At 46.3% G+C, this 21,016-nt stretch overlaps 1 protein-coding gene across 1 annotated transcript; it reads left to right on the top strand.

Moving 5' to 3' along the window:
• The first annotated feature begins 356 nt into the window (after positions 1–356).
• On the top strand, positions 357–20,757 carry LOC119377991 (PHD finger protein 24). Its single transcript, XM_037647257.1, has 5 exons — positions 357–493; positions 3,180–3,294; positions 5,285–5,485; positions 20,229–20,522; positions 20,734–20,757. The coding sequence occupies exons 1-5, from the start codon at positions 357–359 to the stop codon at positions 20,755–20,757; spliced, it is 771 nt and encodes a 256-aa protein (XP_037503185.1).
• The last annotated feature ends 259 nt before the right edge of the window (positions 20,758–21,016 follow it).

The raw sequence follows: 21,016 nt of genomic DNA, 5'->3' as shown, positions 1-21,016 counted from the left end.
AGTCTTATAATTAATATTTCTGCCCTTCTAGTGGAGCACCATCGATTCTTCCAAGTGTAGTTAAGATGAGGAAACTCAGCTGCAGACACAAAAGACCTTATATTGTTGTATTATTCTGCTCCTTAGTCCACATCGACAAGTCATTCTTAAAATCTCATGTATGCTTTCGGCAATTGATTTATTCCTCATTCTTTTTTTTAATTAACCACCGGTTTCATGACCGATCCCCCGAAGTGGGTAAGAGCCAACAGTAAGGAGCAAGCAAGCAAGCAAGACCCACAACATAGGGCGCCAAAGAGGAAGAAGTGTGTTGTGCCGCGGGGAGCGGCAGTCAGCGCGGGACCCCGCGTCCTACGATGAGCCGTCCAGCCGGCACTCTCTCGGGAGACCTACTCTACACACACGCCAACAGGGCCTCGTTGTTCAACGAACGCTGGTCCCAGCCGTCCTCCTCGCACCGGCGAAAGTTCCTCAGCAAATTCGGATCCTCCCTGTAAGTGAGGTGCCGGCGATGTGCAAGCCATCTGCGCACGCGGCAATGCGCGGCAGTGTATTTTGTTCGGTGTTAAGCGTCAATTATAGTATGTGTACTTAAGGAGGACTGAAAATCGGTGCTTTGACCGCGAGAAGATGCCGGGATGAACAACAACGCCTGTGCACGGGGGCGAGCAAGAGGCAGTGAGTGACACGTTGCCGCCAAACATTACTGGATATTAAATGAATCAGGAATAGGGCCTTGACCTATATGTAGCGGAAACTTATTGTTCAATATTGCAATTCACTTGCCAAAGCTACGCATCTCGGCATAGTACACTTAGTCTTACGGCTGCGACAGCGTATCGGCCAGCAGGCACGCCTTGACCGAATGACGACTATCGTAAACTGTTGACGTGTGTGTGTGTGGTGTGCGTGTGTGTGTGTGTGTGTGTGTGTGTGTGTGTGTGTGTGTGTGTGTGTGGTGTGTGTGTGTGTGTGTGTGCTGTGTGCTGTGTGCGCGTGCGTGCGTGTGTGTGTGTGTGTGTGTGTGTGTGTGTGTGTGTGTGTGTGTGTGTGTGTGTGTGTGTGTGTGTGTGTGTGTGTGTGTGTGTGTGTGTGTGTGTGTGTGTGTGTGTGTGTGTGTGTGTGTGGTTGCGCTCTAATTGAGTTTGCTGTTCATTGAGTTTTCCGTTCAGTTGAGTTTGCCAGCAATTGAGTTTGCTTCGTCTGCCGTTCCGTGTCTTTATTATTTATTTTCCTGCTAACAACTTACGAAGGCGCTCTTAGCCTGTCTCGCCCGTCGCCGGGGTCTAGTGCTTATGGTGCTCGACTGGTGACCCGAAGGAATTCCGATGGAATTCCGGCCGCGGCGGCCGCATTTCGATGGAGGTGAAATGCTAGAGGTCCTTGCGCTTGATTTAGCCGCACGTTAATGAGACACAGGTGGTCGAAATTTCCGGAGCCCTCTGTCACGGCATCCCTCATAATCATATCGTGGTTTTGGGACGCAAAAACCTGAAAATTATTATTGCCTTAGTATGTCAAGTTTCGCATTACCTTGGCTGCTCACTCCGTTCACCGTCGACTCACCTATACGCAACCGCTCTGAGAACGAATTTCGCCAGCCAGAAAAAAGTAGCGCCAGGCTCCCGTATAAGCTGCGCTGTGTGCGTCATTTTACGCGAAGTACTTTCTCGTATACTGACACGTGCGCATGTAGGCGTGGGACTGTGAAGCTTCGTTCACGCTATCGAAAGCAACGCACGGCTAGGAATGAGCCGCCATAGAAACTCGTTGTCCATTGTTCGCAACACAGCTGTCAGCGCCCGACAATTCTTAGCTGAAACGATGGAACGTGCATCCTGTCTTACGATACCCGGCACAGTCCTAGGCTTGTGCGCAAGTTCGGTAACAGTGTGAGTGACGACAAACGCCGTGTACGCTACGCTTATCTGTAGCTGTGAGTCAAGCAATCCCTCTATAGAGATGTCAAAGTGTGTTATGTCGAACTAGCTAAGAATTATATGGAAATATTACTTAGCTTAGGTGATACTCGCTGTGTGCATTATAAGACTCCGGATTTCTAAGAACCCTACCGGTCTCCTATTCATTTTTCTTTCACTTCTTAAGGCAGCAAATCAACATGCATGTTAAACGCTTATTCGCCGAACTTCGCCTCGTTTGCTCGTCCACGCGCAGCGTATAGCCTTGGTCGAAATATTTTTTGCGGACTTCTTAGCTCGCGTTCTTAGCCTGACAGTCGGGCGATGGTTCAGAAGCTTCTTGTTGTTCTTGTGGTTGTTGTTGTTGTCGTCGCTATTTACTGCCAAATTCGCACGTTTCATGCACTACCTGAGAGGCCATAGTCCACCAGGGTTTAGAACAAACACGATTTACTCTTGTATCTATAGATTTAGCAGCACAGGTAGTGAACACCACGTAGTAAAGGTTAGCCCGGAGCTCCTCACCCACCCAACCGTTTCTCACAGCGAAACGCTTGAAGTGAAATTATCATTGTCACAATATAACATTCTTAACCTGAAACTCAAATTTTCACAGCTTACCGCTCCGTGCTTACACCATGTAGCTTCCATTATATTAGTTGTGTGCACTGTAAGCTCCCGCATTGCCGTTAATACAGTGTATATATCGCTTTTTATTGCGACAGCAATTATACAGACATTCTCGACCGGTTTTTGCCGTCGACGTCGCCGTCATGTTCTGTATAAAGTCCAGATTGATAAGCTCCCCCGCACATCGCATTTTCTACCCGCGGGTAAAAGCGCGTGAGCGGGGGCGACGAGCGCTGCTGAAGTTCTCATGTAGATTCTCAGCGCAGTAAACAGAGCCGTGTAGTATTACGTGAAATTAAAAGAAAGCACAAGAGGGAGGAGATGGACAGAACCATAGTTATTGCGAGTGTACGTAACAATGCGTTACAGAAACGCAAGCTTCTGCAGAAAAAGAAATAAAAATAAATAAAACAGTATCAGGATGCTGCGCTGCAACATATGATTTATGTGTAATTATATCAAACAGATCAGGTACCTGCATGCCGACGCCTGGTTTCCAAAAACGATGCCACTAAAGGTCATCATCACCATCATAATTTACCATGCTGCTTAGTACTGTGCCTGTGATTTCAAACCTTCGTCTAGCGCAGTTTCGCGAAGAGTGCTTCACACGAGTGCCCGTACACGCAGAGGCCGCAAGCACCGTCGCAAGCACACACACCTCTCGGGCGACCACTCCCCGGGTACGACGGAGCCCGCATCGCCCAGCCTGGACTATCTGGACTACCAGCAGGACTTGCCCATCGTGAGTGTATACGTACTGGTTAAAAGGAAGCGGATACATAGGAGCCCGGCCAGTCACATTTATGCCATTTCTTAAGCTTCGACATGGACGCGACAGTAAACGACATGGACACGATAGCAGCAAACGACATGGACAAGTGACATGGACGTAGTGCCCATGTCCTTGGCCGCGCTAAAACGAAGCTTAAAGGGACACTAAAGAGCAAAACGATTTTTCTCGCATTAGTAAAGTAGTCTTCCACGATACCAAAAACACTACGCTTTCTGCGCGAAGACGCTTTATAAACGAGAAAACGCGCAAAAAGAAAATACAGGTGGCGACGCCACCTTGGAATTCCCGCACCATTTGCCGTGACGTCACATATTGCTGACGGCGCCTGCTTGGGCCTACGTAGTTCCTAATCGGTTAAATCGAAGTACATTGTCCCCTGAGGGGGCCAGAGATTTGACATAACGAGTTTGTAGAAATTTCGTCGAACCAGTGGCGCCAAAATACGTTAAATGCTCTTTGAAGTCTTTTACGTCACGAATTACAAAGTTCGGCGCGAAATTTAAAAACGAAACTTTGAACTTGGTTTTCTCCTCTAATAATAAACTTAAGGTGGTGAAATAAACTACACAAGAGTTCTCCGAGCACACTTTATCAATCTAAACCAGTTCATTGTTTCTCTTTAGTGTCCCTTTAAGAAATGACCTGCTGCCAACAAGACCACGTAGTCACACTTACTGACGCGTTTACGTCTCAGTTTACCGGTCGATTGATCACCATGAGCTACAAACATTGTACCTCAACAGATACAGAGAGATGGGGAAAGGTAGGCGGAGGGTTAAATGGATGACGAAATTACGAAATTTCCAGGCATAAAATGGAAGCAGCTCAGGCAAGACAGGGCGATTTTGAAGTTATCATGAAAGGCCTTCGTCGTACAGCGAAGATAAAATAGATCGATGATTACGGCGATGACAGCATGCATTGTTGCTGTTTCGGGTGCTTTCACTGAAACCACGGTGTAAGAAAAATAATTTAGGTGTGGACACTCTCCGCCCGCCGCGAAGGAGAGCGCGTCCAGATAATGTTCGCCTTTAATACATGCGCCGGCCGCAGTTTCGTGGGGGGCGCTGCGACATGGGGGCTTAAGAAACCTATTGCGACGAGGCGAACGCGCGTTTTTCTTCATTTCGTTTTCACCTCATTGCATTTTTTCACGGCGAGTTTTCATACGGCCACGGTGTAAACGGCGCACCCGACGCATATAGCGTCCCTAACAGCGTTGCGTACGTAAAAGCGCGGCGTCTTGCTTAGAGCGCGTGAGCAGTCTTTCTGCTCGCTGACTTCTCACGTGCACAACGCCGTTACGGACGCTACGCACGCAGCTCGTCTTCTATAGTACATGCGCCGGCCGCGGTTGCGTGGGAGGCGCTGCGACATGGGGGCCGAGAGGAGGAAAGAGGCGAACATTATGTGGACGCGCCGTCGGGCGGAGTGTCCACACCTAAATTATTTTTCTTACACTGTGACTGAAACCTCATGCTCCAATGTCGCATACATCCAATATAACTCAACTTCTACTACGACCGTCGACATCGTACCAGTTGCATTTTTAAAGCACAAATTGTGGATATTCAGACAACCGGTGGTAAGTGCTCGACAAGAAGCGCTTGGAAAAGAAAGAAGAGTTGTCACTCGTTGCTCGTGCTATTAACAAACCCAGTTATACACAAAACGCTAAGATTGCGATGCAAAATAACGCTCTTTACTCTACTCGTGTCTCTATTATGCGCATCTTAACAAGTGCAAAGCAACAATCACAGAAGAAAGAGAATCTTGCACAGGACGCACGCTAGTCCTGTTAACGTGTTTCCTTCCTTCTGTGATTGTTGCTTTGAGCTTCTTATGCACAATTAAGTTACCGCCATCTAGCTCCGATTTCTCCATTGAATAGCCTATTACACGCCGGCGTTATACGGTATGTCTCGTACGGTCGCAGCAGGTGCGCGTGGAGAAGCCGCTGTGCGAAGTGTGCCACTCGCACGGCCACCACCCGCCCCACCCTAAGACGCTGCTCGAGGACATGCTCAAGTGCCGTATCTGCGGCAACAGCTACCACCTGCGCTGCCTGCGAGCCGCCGGACTGCCCAACCAGCCGCGAGGGGCGCTGATCGACCGACACGCGTGGTCCTGCATGAAATGCGTGAGTGCCTTCGACGCTGTCCCCCGGCTCCCGGGGTTGCGTTAACCTTCTAACGATGACCGTAACTATACGCGTCCCAAAACACCAGTGTTCGTGTGATGTCGTTCCCAAGTCCGCCCATGCCGCCGCCGCCGCTACTAGAATATCTAACTCATAAAAGCTTCGCTTAGGAAGTCCCACAGTCTTTTATGCTTTCGCCTAAGGCGACTCAAAGACAAAAGCCACTTTCTTCTCCTCGGTAAAGTGTACTCGTGTCTCGATTTTTTCAGACTGCGCCAAGGCTTGATTCGAGTGTGCAGGCTGACTTGGCGGGCGTCCTCTCCGGAGGGGTTGAGGGGGCGCGCTTTCGGCGCCTTTTGATGACTGTTTTCTCGATGCGCGCGCCTGTCGAGGCTAGCCGCTCGTGCCGTGATTTCGTGCTGTCGTTTGAAGGCGGCAGCGCGTGCTTGGTTAAGCGCTCGTTTGAGACACGTGGTTTAGCACTGCCTTCAGAATCTGCCCATTTTAACAGGAAACCTGTTCTTAGTCGAGGCTTCCCCGTCGGTTGGAACGGCGCTGGTCGCGGGGTCTTGCGGCGTGGCGAGAGAGGGACCCGGTAGCAGAGGAAGGGCTGCGCCGCGCCTAGGTGCGCGAGGGTGAGGCTCGGTGGAAAGGGTGAACCTATAAGAGGTGCGCTAAGAGAGCATCGGTCGGCACTGTAAGAGAATGCTCACTCACACTCACTCACCCCAATGTTTTCAGCCTTCGCACTCACTCACGTTCATACGAGGAGGAGTATCGAGGCTCGGTGGAAAGGCTGAACCAATTAGAGGCGCACAAATATGGGTGAGGGTGGACCTGACGAAGGGCGGCATCAGCTTCGTTGTGTGGACTACGCTTTTTTGACCAAGCGAAGATGGCGTTTAGTGACGTAATCATATCCCGTCATGATGGCATCACCGATTGCGGCGATCTATGAGATCTATGAGGTTACATTGAGGTCACGTGGATTTCGGTACGCCGACGGCGCGCACACACAGCCGACAAGGTCTCGCGATGTATCGTCCTTTTTTGTTTGTTTACTAGCGATCCTACTTCAAAATGCGCGCGAAGTGCGATAACGGATGCGGAAGCAACATAACATTTTCCAAGTGACGCATTCGTGCCCCCGAAAGCAGTCGGCGGAAATCGCCGTTAAAGGGGCCCCGCAACACTTTTACAAGTAATCATCGAGTGGCTTTTTTAAAGGAGTTTATTACCTCACGAATCGACCACCGCAAATTTTTTTTGAATTCGTCAAGTACGAGAGCAGTTAGAGATTTTCGCACGCTGTAATTGCGCTCACGAACGCGCTTGAAACTAAGCAGGGAGGGATCGCAGCGGGGAAAGAAGTTACGTCACGCACGCGTCATGACCTCGAGCACTTTTTTTTCTTCGAACGCGCGGCTTCAATTCATGGTGTGACCGCGCGCGCGGGCACGTGGCAGCCTCCCGCGGCGGTCACCGTAATTATGCAGCTCACTATGCTCAAGTCACCCAACGGCCGTGAATTTGGGTATATATTGCATTATTTGTAGAAAGAACAGGGAACGATTTCCTGAGAATTAATTGTAAATTCCATGCCGCGTGCTGCGCTATAATGTTTGACTCGCATGTTCTCAGGAGCCTCGACTACCGATCGGCACCGTTTTCTGACCGTGTTGAAAAAAGAGTAGCAGGGCCCCATTAACCTACTAGCTCCGAAGGTGTCGCACTCGAGCGCATTCGAGCGTGCTCCATTGGAGATCGGAGCGCGATAACGTAACGCTTCCACTGCCTTCGTTTTAACATTGAACATTTAACATTTAACATTGAAGGAAACATCGAGCGCTCGACGCATCCTGGAAGAGGGTGGCTTGATAACCCTAGATGCAAGCGCTGAAGCAATTCCAGTAATCTGTTTATCACAATTAGGATGGCAGTTGAATATCATGCGCTCTTCTACAAAGAGATTTGTGTGCTTGTGACATTACTATCAGGTGGCATTGTAAGTGCTAGTTTTACATGGGTACTGAACATTTTGTAATGTAGGCTGCAGACAGGCTCACTGGTACCACCTTGGGAGTCATTGGTGTGGTAGACAAGTCGGTTCGCTTGCACAATTCGACGATGTAGACATAGACTGCGCTTATTACTCACGTGGGCTGCAACGTATCAGCTCTACCGTTGTAGGAAAAGTATATTGCACTATCAGCGCCTCCTCTATTTTCTTTAATACCAGCCAGATCAACCCTTTCTGGAGGGCGTTGGCCAGATGCGCCCACGGTGTAAGAATTGATGCGCCCGATCCAGCCGTTCACCACCCTCTTTAGCCCTTTCCTACTCTTCCCCGTCGGCTATAGCATCCGCGTCTGCTTTGCGTTCATAGAGGAGAGTACCCTTTAGGTCGTGCCTCACGACTGAAGTCAGATGAGGTAATTTTTTCTTCACTTGTGTTCATACCCGTGAAGCGGCGTCTTCCATCCTTCATGATCACTATGTCGGCTGTCACACTGGCTCTCTAGGAGACGCGGTGTTTTGAGATGGCGCGGCTCAGTTCGTGGAGCTATGCGGACCACCAGCGGGGACGCGTTACTGCGACGCTGCTGCATGCACTGCCTTTAACATGTGCCACACGTACGCTGTGAGGCGGCGGCGGCATTGGCTCGAGCCACGAAGGAAGGAGCACGTAGGAACAAATCTGACAGAAGCATGATATTGGAGAGGGACAGCGCATCTATCGCATCTCCATGACAACGCGCTCAGACGCGCGTGTGACGCAAGCAGTCGTACCTAGGGAGCCTACATGACCGGCCGTACGTTGGTCATGTAGGCTCCGTAGTCGTACTCTTTATGTGACGTCGCATCACGACCACTCCCTACACTAAGGCGAACCAACGGTTCCCACTGAGGAGCGAGCGTTTGCACTGTCATTCAAAAAACAGAGGAGCCGTTGGTACTGTGAATCGTTCCCATTTTTGTAAACACGCAATGCCCTCCAAAGGCGCACTGGGTGTTGTCTTTTCGTGAGCATTTCGAACACAGTGTCTCCCAAAAGGCCGATTCTGCCCAAGTTGTTTACTTGCCTGCGACGATGTGTGACTTGCGGCCAATATAGTAAAGTAAGTAAACTTTATTTGGGCATAACACATACAGCGTTTGCCCGCGAGGCAAGGCAAAAGGAGGACTTAAACCCCCTGACTAGGCCTTACCTCGCTGGGGCAGCAGAGACAGCGGAGTCGAAAGTTCCAATTTTCTCTAGAACGTGATCAATGAACAAGAACATAATCACTAATACAATAAGAACACGATCACTATTTACAGTAATACATAATGACAGTAATGACATAGTAGCAGAACATAATCATAATGCAGTAATAACAACAAGACATAATGAACTAATGCAGTGACCAGTAATGCTCGCTAACAGTAGCGCTTAGTACCATTACTAATGCAGTAACCAAACATATTACATTTATACAACACATCCAGTTCCGAAGCAAGAAACATGTTCATTATTAGATGTTTAAATTCATGAATTGTTTTACAATTTCTGGCTATTTCAACAACATTAGGATACATATTACATAAACACATAGTTTCATACTCAATGGTTTGCATACCATAGTTTGTCCTGGCCTTCTTTATTACTACTGATGTGTGGCGTAAACTGTATCCTGTGTCTCGACTGAGGTACCGATTGAAAATGTCTCAAAGTTGCTGGAAACTTCTTTAAATAGCCGAATGCAAATCTTTGCTCTGTAAGAGTTTCTAATGTTAAGGATATTGTAGCGCATCATTAATTCAGAAGACCCTATGTATTCATTTGAAGAGTTAAGCAAACGACAGCTCGACGTTGTAATACTGCCAGTTTTTCTATGTCGGTTTTGTTTCCGTTCCCCCATACTAATAAGCCGTAGCTAAGGTGCGAATGTACAAGTGAAAAGTACAATTGTCTGACGAGCTTGACAGGCACATAGCATCGGATTCGTCGTAGTAAAACCTACAGAGCGTGCAACCTTGGTGCGGACCTTATTTATGTGCTCTGACCAGCTTAAATGTTTATGAATATAACACCTAGAAAAGAATGGCTTGTCACATGCTCTAGTTGCGATCCACAATAAAAAAGTTTTACATCGTACCTTATTTCTTTATTACTTGGAACAAAAAACCGTAAACTTGTTTTCTTTCGCGTTTAGGTTAAGCTGATTTACATATAGCCATTGGTGAAGTTCTTTTAACCAAGAATTTGCAGTAACTTCTAGTTCGTGAAGGTCAATACCGGAAAAAACACATTAGTGTCATCCGCGTACATGATCATTTCATCTGTGAGTGGAATGTGTACTATATCATTTATATACACGATAAACAATAGTGGCCCTAAAATGAACCCTGTGGTACCCCATATTTAATCGAGCTTTTCTGTGAACTGTAATCCTGCAGGGAAGTATACTGCAATCGAGAATTAAGGTAACTATTCATAGTTCTAAGGCTGTGCCGCGAAGGCCACACGTGGAGCTTGTAAGCAATATTTCATGCTTATAGAGTCGAAGGCTTTTCGAAAGTCTAAAAATATACCAATGGTCAGTTTTTTTCTTCATATTATTTATAATTGTATCTCTGATTGTTAATAATGCCATTTCGGCTGACTTGTTCTTTTGAAAGCCATATTGTTTATCCGAAATAATACGCTTATCCAGTAGAAAGCTATTAAGGCGCTTATATATAATACGCTCAGCTACTTTTGAAACATAATGGCAGTACCGAAATCGGTCTGTAGTTGTTTAAGTCGTTGTGATTCCCACCTTAAAGAGTACTGCAAAACACGAGCTACCTTCATTTTTTCAGGAAAAATTCCAGTGGAAAGTATACTGTTTGCAAATATGTTCCAATGGACCGACATATTATGTGAGCAACTGCTTTAATAGGTTGAGCTTTGATGCCATCCTCTCCAGCGGCTGACTTGTTACTCAAGGATTAATAACGGAAGAAATCTCACTTTCAGATGTAGGCGTAAGAAATATTGTCTCGCTGACATGATTACCGATGTAGCTTTCATATTTCGATTATGGGAAATACCCGATTATAGAGGTTGGAGCACCAGCATTAATAAAATGATTATTGAAGAAGTCAGCTGCATCATTACCACAAAACTTAACATCATTACAACAATCTCTGACGGAACATTTGTGAAGAGGAACCTATTAGCTCGCGGTATATGTTCCACATTTTACGACCATCATTCATGGAAGTTTTCAAATTTACGCGTGTAGTATTCAGATTTTGCTTTCTTCCGATCACTGTGAGTTTGTTCCGGACTGTTTGAATTCTTGAAAATATTTGGGGGTCTCTGGTCTTTAGAAAGTAACTGAAAATTTGTCTCTGTGCTGAATGCGTTTATATAGTTCATATTACCCATCCTTTCTAGCTCTTTTATTGCCGGACCACAGGGGGAGAAAGGAAATGCTAGTATTGATATTTCTTTCACTTTGGACACAAACAGATCATACGATGCTGAGGGATTTCCTTCAGCATAAACATCAGACCAATTTGCATTGGAAAGTAACGTTTGAAATAGCTGTATATTTCGACTATTTATGACGCGCTTGAAGTTGTGATTTCTATCAATGCGCATACAGAATGGTAACGCAGCAAATATCGGCAAATGATCACTTATGCCAGAGCTAGCACACCAGAACATGTTTCGTTTTTGGGGAAAGAAGTAAACATAAATCAATCAATGTTCTTGAATTCGGAGTTATCCGCGTAGGAAGTTCTATAAGGCTTTCACAACTATTTGCTAACATAGTTTCAATAAGTTGGATACTTTCATTATTTTTTGAAAGTAGTCAACATTGAAGTCACCAACATAAATCGAATGGAATTTCTTCATGTTAGCAAGTTCAAGCACTGAATCCATATAATGAAGTAGTCCTGTTAGGGCACCTTGCGGTGGCGGTAGACAGCAACAATCAGAATGTTTCGAGGAAACTACAGCAACACATCAAAATCATCGGTCACACAAGTAAATTCAGGCAAGATTTCGCAACCATGGCATTCGCGAGCATACAGGGAGACGCCACCGCCTCGCTTTCTAGAACGATAAACTGAAATGTGTTTGTAACCCGTGAAATGTATGACGTCATGCTCAGCCGCGTACCATGTCTCTGAAAAAGCTAGGAAATCAAAGTAACAATTTAGTTGCGATAGGTATGTCTCCATGTCAACTTGCTTATTTCTTAAACTTTGCGCATTCACATGGAACAGTTTAAGCCCTTTTTCACGAAAACAGCTATTCTTCGCTACCAAGTCGTTAAAAGATGCAACACTCTGATAGGATTCCATATTTGTGGAAGTTGGCGGTGTGTTTTAATCTTAGACGATTTTTTCTAAGTCACTTTCCGTGGCCAGCCTTATTGCGCGAGCATTCGGCTGCTTGCGCACAAAGATACTTCCCTGTGAACTCCAAACGAATTGATAGTTCAATTCCCGTGCCCTGTTCTTTGCAAGCCATAGTAACCGCTTGTTCGTAGGAGTCAGGTTATCAAAAAATTTAATACCCTGTGTTTTGCTCCTGAGATTTTTCTTCTTTTCGAACCACGCAGTTTTTAATGTTCTTGTGGCAAAACGGACAAGAACGACAGGATCCCTACCCTCTTTTGCACGCAGACGGTGCATTCCGTCAATATCTTTTTCAGATAGTGACGGCAAGTCAAGCTGCGCGGCAATCTTATTATTTCTGTTAACAGGTTCTCTCCTTCTCGTTGAGACAAAACCATGAATTTCCATGTTCTGTCTGCGGCTGTACTGTTCTAGAGCGTCCACTTGTTCTTTTAACTTTGAAAGCACTGTCACGTCTCGTGACTGTCAACAGCCTCCATTCGACGGCGTAATTCATCGATACCTTGTTCCTGCTTATTTACAGCGTCATTTAGGTGATCGTAAGTATCAGACAAATGCTGCACTGACCTTTCAATGTTCTGCACAGTTTCTTGCAAGCACATCAGTTTATCTAACTTTGCTTCTAGCGCTTGCATTTGCGACAGCTTTTTGTTTATTTCAGCAAGCTCAGTTTGAAGGTTCACAGATTGGCCTGCTGTGTCAGTGTTCCCTAGAGCAATCTTACATGTAGGACATCTAAGTGACTTCTTAGTCGCATCTTTCATCATCTTAAACGACCTAGCTGTGATGCCGCTACATTTTCCGATGTGAAAGTCACCGCTGCAGTCAACACATCGCATGACCACATCATCATCACTAACGCTGTTTTACAAAAGGAACAAGCCTTTGCAGACATTTTTGCTCGAAGGAAATGATACACTGTGAAGACAATTTAAACAGTGTTCAGGGCAGCAGCAGCAGCAGCGGAAGTGGTGAGTGATAATAAGAGTCCAATACAATATTGCAGACAATTTGCACTAACCTGTAAGAATATCAGGCTTGCATTTAGACGGGATCCACCCACGCCAAACCGCTACCGCTGCTGCCCGAGTGAGTCCGTTGGCCGAATGCCGATCCTTTTGTAGGCTCCGTCAGTCGTAATGTCACGTGTCTCGGTAAGGGTCACGTGTCTCGACAATCCGTGGTGGCAGCGGTTTGTGCGATGCAATTTGATCCGGCAGCGCGAAAACGTCAAGCGATGATCATCTGTAAGAATATCAGGCTTGCATTTAGACGGGATCCACCCACGCCAACCGCTACCGCTGCTGCCCGAGTGAGTCCGTTGGCCGAATGCCGATCCTTTTGTAGGCTCCGTCAGTCGTAATGTCACGTGTCTCGGTAAGGGTCACGTGTCTCGACAATCCGTGGTGGCAGCGGTTTGTTGCGATGCAATTTGATCCGGCAGCGCGAAAACGTCAAGCGATGATCATCTGTAAGAATATCAGGCTTGCATTTAGACGGGATCCACCCACGCCAACCGCTACCGCTGCTGCCCGAGTAAACACCAAGAAAAGCAATGCAAGTAATAAAAAAAACATAAAGAAATAAGAGACAACAAAATCGGTGCCGCTGCTAAAACAACTCACTTCCAATTAAGCACCTTTTTTAGCCGGCTTATTTTTTTCTTCTTTTTTTTTTTTTATCTAGCCATATAAAGACGAGATCAGCTGAACCCATCCATCACGCACATGAAATGAGATATTTACTTCACTGGCACAATCGAAGGCGCCAAGGAGGGCTCGAGCAGTGTTGGCGGTAACGCGTTACATTTTACGGTAACTTAGTAACGTGCTCGTTACCAATAGGGAACTGTAACGGGTAACGTACTTACCTTAACATTTTTCGGTAACGAGGGGTGTCACGTTACTCGTTACTTTCTTCTTTTTTTTATTATGCCGGGAGTTTTACTCAAAACTCCTTCGTATCGCCACTTTCGCAGAGCTCGCCCTTTCTTTTGTCACAGGGGCCGAATGCTGCATGTGCGTCCGTCGAGTGCCTATTTAGCGCAGGTGCGGCAGTCGTATTAATTAAGAAGCGAGTCAAGCTGTCCGATGACACCTTTGAAATACAGATGTTGCTTAAGTTCTACACGTTGTAGTTATTAGAAAGTTCTCTCCGCAATACTATAGCGCTGGTTATCAATTTTCTTTTGAAAAGGAAATTCGCTTCTACCCGTAGGTCGGCGAAAAATTGGAGCTCCCTCAGACTCACTCAAGAAATATATTTTGCTCCGAGTCTCACTTGGACTCAGACTCACCAAAATTTTGCTCAACCGGACTCACTCGGACTCAGACTCACTAAATTTTTCACAGGACTCACTCAGACTAAAGCTGCCCAAATATTACTCAGCCGGGCTCACTCAGACTCAGACTCACAGCTTGACCTGAGTCTGAGTGAGCCTGAGTGAGTCGACTCATGAGTCCGTTAGCATAAAATTTGCTTTTTCGATCACGGTGTCAATACTCTTCAACGCGAGTATCTCACATAATCGGTGCTCTACGATACGCCATTTGATCTTGTATCGTCTTATACGAGTTATCAGTAGTTTCAATCCAGTAAGGACATTCTGTTATGAAATACGCGACTTACACGAGATATTTATATCATGAACTTCCCGTAGAAGAGTTTGCGGGGGGAAGACATGGCACCCCGCTACCCTGAACTCACGCCTCTGATCAATAAATATTGAGATGGCACATGAACGCTGCTGCATTGATATATATGTGAATAGACTTGAGTATAAACTTAAGCCTATATAAGGCTGATATGAATGCTGCACATGATTATATAGGACCATAGGTCGGCAAGAACAGGTGGAACTCACTCAGACTCACTCAAGAAATATATTTTGCGCTTAGGGCTCACTCGGACTCAGACTCACCAATATTTTCCCCAACCGGACTCACTTGGACTCAGGCTCACTAGAATTTTCCTCAGCCAGACTCACTCAGACTCAAGCTCATCAAAACATTACTCACCCGGACTCACTCAGACTCAGACTCACGGCCTGATCTGAGTCCGAGTGAGTCGACTTATGAGTGAGTTTGCCGACATGTGCTATCTATCGGCTACTGCAGGTATACGTTTCTATAGGTAATTTGTGAGCGAACAGGGTTCACCTTAAACTCCTTCACGTAAACGCTCGCAACTTTTTAGGCAATTATATAGGTTAAAGGGGAAAAAGTGTTTATGTGTTTAAATATTGTTTCCCTGGAACTAAGCCGTTTAGGCATTCCTTTATGACTACAATATATGAGCATCTGTCTTGTTAGTAGAAGCACGCCGTAAGAATTACTGTAGATTTGTTGAGGGCTGAGTTATGCTTTCTTTGCGGAGAGCGTTGAGGATGAAGCTCATATTGTGCTTAAAGAGACACTAAAGAGCAAAACAATATTTCTCATATTAGTAAAGTACTCTTTCACGCTACCAAAAACACCACGTTTGCTGCGAGAAGACGCTTAGTAAGCGAGAAAACGCGCAAAAAGAAAATGTGGGTGGCGATGCCACCTTGAAGTTTCCGCACCATTCGCCGTGACGCCCCCCCCCCCCCCCCCCAAAAAAAAAATTGTTACCATCACATACAGTCTACAGAGCACAAAATGGCACTCGACAATATCTAATATCTGCCTGCCTGGCCCCCACTTCAGATCTAGGGGGTGCCCCCCCCCCCTTAAAAAATCTCTGCCCACGCCCCTGGTGGTGGGTGACTGTTACCGAAAGACTACAAATAGTCATGCAGACACACAAGCTGATCCGCACGACGCGGCTTCAGGCTGTGATGTTACGGTCTTTCCAGCAGTTGAACACGTGCGCCCACTGGGCACCTCAGTAGCAGGTATGGAAAGGTATCGCAAAGCAATTTCTGCGATACATGGATTAAGCACAGCTCCATGCTATTTCCAGTATTTTAAAGGATCATCCGTACTTGGGGTCAAGCATTCATTGAAGTCATTTTCAACCTCTTGACTATACAGTCTGAGCTCAGTGTGCTGGTTATGTTTTGACACTAGCAGTTTCACAGTCTCTCATAGTCTATTGCCAGGCCTTCTTTTTCTGGAGCCATGAGGTGCGGGAGTGCGGAAATGACGTAATATGCGCTCGCTTTAGAACCAGCATTGAACGAACTGCTTATTGTAACGATGTTATAGTTAGCTTTAGCCACCCCACCATAACCGAGTTGCACTACTGGTTTTTGTCGCGTTTTAGATATTCGTCCTGTCGTGTTATTAGAAACTTCGAATACTATCCATTCGAAAGTCGAATCGAATCATTCGGTTAGGTATTATTCGATTCGAATTCGAAACTCCAATATTCGCAGACGCCTACTTTCTCCCTAATAATAAATGAACAATTGACAAATCTTGAAAGTCAGCGCACCCTTGTCCGTGCAGTAGTCGAATTCAAAAACTTTGGTTTTGGACAGCACGTCATTCCTCCGCGATTGCTAACGATGAGATACGACGAGCTGAGTTGGAGTTCACTCTGTTGGAGTTCACTCGCTACCTATCGCAAAGCGCTGTTCTCTTCCGAGACTGTTGCACATTACATTAGTTTTCTGCGTGTTAATTTTCAGACCTACCGTTCTGCTTTCCTTGTCCAATTCAGTAATCATGAGCTGTAATTCCTCCCCTGAGTTACTCATCAATGCAATGTTATCGGCGAATCGCAGGTTACTGAGGTACTCTCCATTAAGTACGATCCCTAATATTTCCAAATTCAGGGCCCTGAAAACTTCCTGTAAGCACGCGCTGAACAGCATTGGGGATATCGTGTCTCCCTGCCTTACAGCCTTCTTTATTGGAATTTTGTCGCTTGCTTTGTGGAGAGCTATGGTGGCTGGGGAGCCATTGTAGATTTCTTTTAGTATTTTAAGAGCGAAGCTGTTCTTAGTAGTGATGCAGAACTATCGATATTATTATCGACAGGAGAATCACTATCGAACTATCGATGGTAAACAAAAAACTATCGATAGTGCTATTGATAGTACAGTATAGAGTACTATCGATAGTATAAAACCAACCACGCGAACTAACCGCAGCATGAGCTTGGTTCGCCGAGAGCAGGAGTAGTATGCCAACGGCTAGAAAGTTGACATGTTCTTGCTCCTTCACCAGAATGCTTGGCTGACACGTGATAATTAAGTCGAACTGTACACCTATATCAGGAGTGAAGCTGCTGCATGTGGTGGAACTGCACTGCTTCAAATTTATATTGCATTCTGTGATTTCAAGATTAAGATATCAATATCTAAGATTGTTAATTGTAAGGTTTGACTGGTTACTTTTGAATATGAGTTTATTGATGTACAAATTCCGGTGTTTTCTCAGCGGAAATAATTGATTTCTTTCGCCGAAAAATTGCTCATAAGTTAAGCGAACTGAGTATAGCTTGTACACAACGGACAGTAAGCTGATCGGCCTGTAATTTTTGAAGTCCTTGACGACGCCTTTCTTATGGATTAAGATGATGCTGGCATTCTCCCAAGATACCGGTACCATCACTGTCAAGAGACACTTCGTATAAAGCGTGGCCAGTTTTTCTAACACAATCTGTCCACCGTTTTTCACCGTCTTTTTCTATCACCTGATTGATAGTGTGAATAAGGCCTCTTGTCGAGCAGCCTGTACAAAATCCTGCTTGGTCCTTCGGTTGATTGAATTCGAAGGTGGTCTTAATTATATTACCTTGAGTACCATTTGATTGCTAATGTATAAATACTACGCATACTAAGAATTAAAAGTTTGTTTTCTCTACCTTCCGTTTGGCTGAGCAGTGGCGTCGGAATCACTGTCGAAATGCGGCACCAAGTTCAAGTTTTCAAGTGAAAACTAGCGACTAGAAAGTTGACATGTTCTTGCTCCTTCACCAGAGTGCCTGTCAAGTTGTTGTGTCCTTGTCAAGTTCGTGCGCTGCGCAAAGATGAATAAGCTGTGTCTGTATGGGAAAGGCACCGACCTTCAATGCGCACAATGTGTTCGACGTCATGGAAATGAGCAAGCACGTCTGGATCTATGCATCTATGCAATTTTTTTCCGGGTGGTACAGCCACGGCTGTGAGCGGAGCTTGCACTTATTCTTAGGCTGTAAACCAGGGCCTCCCAATACTTTTTCCATGGTCATGAAACTAAGGCCGAAGTTTCTTACAGGGAGAAAAGCTGCCGCTAGAGGCGCCGACGTGAGAACAAGGGCGCCGATCTGCCGCGTTTGAAAGGACAGCCGCATCTTCGCATGGGTGTTTCCCATGAAAATATTGCGCTAACAGTTCTTTCGCTATGCCCGTTGACTGAACAGCGTAGTGATGAGTGCTGGCCAAATAACACTACGCGCGACTTGTCAACCAGCTCTAGTCATGCATGGATGGATTGACGCTATGAGCGTACCGTCAAAGACGTCTATATCGCGTATCATTATAGCGTACGTTGTATCGTATGTTACAGTGTCTATAGCGGCTATAACGACAAGGTCCCCTCCTAGCGACGCCGCGGCGTGGCAACTGCGGGCTCTCTCATAGCGTTATGCGGGAGTTTCGTGACCAGTAGAAAAATATTCAAAGAAACGTACACCTTTTATTGCGATAGCAATTATATGAACTCTCTCGGCGGCATTTTAACGCGATAGCGTTAAAGAGCTCGTATCGCAGAAATTCCGCCGTCGGCGTCGGCACCGTTGGTTGTGAGCGAAAAATCATCATCTTGTCCGTGACCGAAAAATCGAAAAAGCTGCAAATAAAATAAATATGTTTGGTCCGAGTGAGAATCGAACCCAGGCCGTCTGCGTGTCAAGCAGGTGTTCTACCACAGAGCCACGCCCCTGCTTGGAGCTGCACTGAAAGTAACTTTCATGCATCCCAAAAATACGCGTCCTGTATACCGATGTCACAGTACGAGATGTAATATGGCAGTAATATTGCGTGGTACAAGCGTACATTGCCATCGGGCGTCACACCACGTCAATGTCACAACGACTTGGTGGTTTAAAGACAGCCACCCATTACAAAAGGCACACACATTACTGCGCGTATTCCCTTAAGACCACGTAGTGGGTGCATCGCAGCTTCGAAAAAGGTACGGGCGTATGCGCGGTTTTTATCTCTTGCCTGTTTGTTTCTTTTATGATCACGTGTTTAAATTTTTGGCTTTGGAGATGACGTACATTTTTACATATATGAGGGCGCTGTTTTCAAAATAAACTCAGTTGCTAGTAGCGCTGTGTTCTGTGTTCTTCATAAGTCTTCGTTTCTTTTAGCGCTTCACCATCATGAGTAAAAGGGCGCTGGCGACAAACGCGGCTCAAGCAGGAGTGAAACGAGCCGGACACCTGCGTCCCGCGAAGGGCACATGATAGCCATACTTCCTAAGGCTTGTAGCTAACCATTTTGTTGCTGTCGCATTCATTGCTTCGCAGGTGTCTGACACTTTGTCTACCCAGGAACGGTGAGAACAGACATTGGTAATTTAAGTTCGAGAGCGTTAAGAAAAACCGACATTGGAAGCGTGGACCCGACGAATACAACGAATAAATATTAGGGTCCCAGCAGCAATCGAACCTAAACAACTGCGTAGCAGTCAGGTATTCTACCACAGAGCCACGCCAGGTCTATAAAATGCTTTGGAAATACACAGGCGTAATGTCGGTGCAACGTCAATTGTGGTTATAGTACTGGCTATCTAGTTTCATAACAAAACAATAAACACTACACATGTACTCCTGCGATATAGGCGTCATGTCAAGTTACCGTCAGTAGTAGTTCCAGTGTTGGCTACGCTTTTATAGTGCTGGCAGTCTAATAAACAATAAATTTGTATTTCTATGATTCAGCAAGCTATAATCAATTGTTGCTTGACCCCGGAAGAATACGCTAACGAAAGTTATGTATGATATTGACATCACCGCATCATAAAGTGCGCTTCCTTTCGATAGTGCTGACATATGTGCTCTAACGTGAGTGCTGACGTTATGTGAGATCAGTAAGTTACCCTCTAAACACCAGTGTTGTCGACGTGCCTGGAAAGCCCACGATGTGCCCACAACTACTACACCTACAAAAACACGTCGATCCACCTCGTAACGCTTGGCTCAAATCCAAAAAATGCACCATACAGCTACTCGTTGATTGCTTCGCATGAAACCAATTCCCGCAAGGCGTGGGATTTGCCAAATTTTTTTAAAGCTTCATTGATGGTATCCGGCATCACAGGTTTCTACTTTAGGGGTAACTTTAGAGCATAGCACCCTAAATACCCAAATATTCCGAATATTCCGAATACAAACTAAAGCGAATCTTTCGTGAACCGCGGTTGCGCAGGAGACGCTGGAGCTGCTGCTGAGCGATACCGAACTGCACAGCGCCCTGGACGCCGTCGGCATGGACGCCGACCGTCGGATGACGGCCGACTTGCTCACGTGGCCAAGCTTCCTGGAGCTGCACGAGCGGCTGTACGCGGGCGCGAGGGATGAGCGGGGCTCGCTGCCGCCAGGGGTGATGGCGCTGCTGCGAGAGGACTTCGCGCGCTTCGACCGCGACCACGACGGCTGCATCTCGTGGGCGCAGGTGCTCACCCGGTTCGCGCTCCAGCTCCTCAGACAACGACACACCGACGTGAGCGAGATCTTGTTAAAGGCGAAAGCCTTAGATGCCCCATCAAACGCGAGAATTGAGCGGCGTCCCGCGTCGGTGGCGTCAACACGAATGGTGCAAAAAATCATCATCACGCGATGACGTCACAGATCGCCAAATTTTGTGACGCAGTTATGACGTCACTGTGACGTCGCATAATGTGACGTCACGTGCCATTATTGATTGGTCAAAGGTGGGCCGATACCAGAGGGAGTGAAAAACAAGGTGAGTTGCAGGAGGCTTACATTGGCTCCAGTGCTGGAAGCACTTTCAAAACCATGTCAGTTGCAGAAAGCTCTCGGAGGGGGGCGCGTTTGACCTTCACGCTAAGCCAACGTAAAAATAAAATCACAGTTTCACTACCAAAGCAAAGCAATGAATGCGATAGCAACTAAGTGGAATGTTATACGAAGTAATGCTAGCTCTTTTGAATCTTAGCTCTCGCAACTGAACGAAAAGCTGGTTTAAGGGAACAC

The sequence above is a fragment of the Rhipicephalus sanguineus genome, unplaced genomic scaffold (assembly GCF_013339695.2).
Source record: "Rhipicephalus sanguineus isolate Rsan-2018 unplaced genomic scaffold, BIME_Rsan_1.4 Seq650, whole genome shotgun sequence".
Taxonomy (NCBI): domain Eukaryota; kingdom Metazoa; phylum Arthropoda; class Arachnida; order Ixodida; family Ixodidae; genus Rhipicephalus; species Rhipicephalus sanguineus.
Note: the sequence above shows the minus strand (reverse complement) of the source record. Positions and strands in the feature narration are given on the sequence as shown.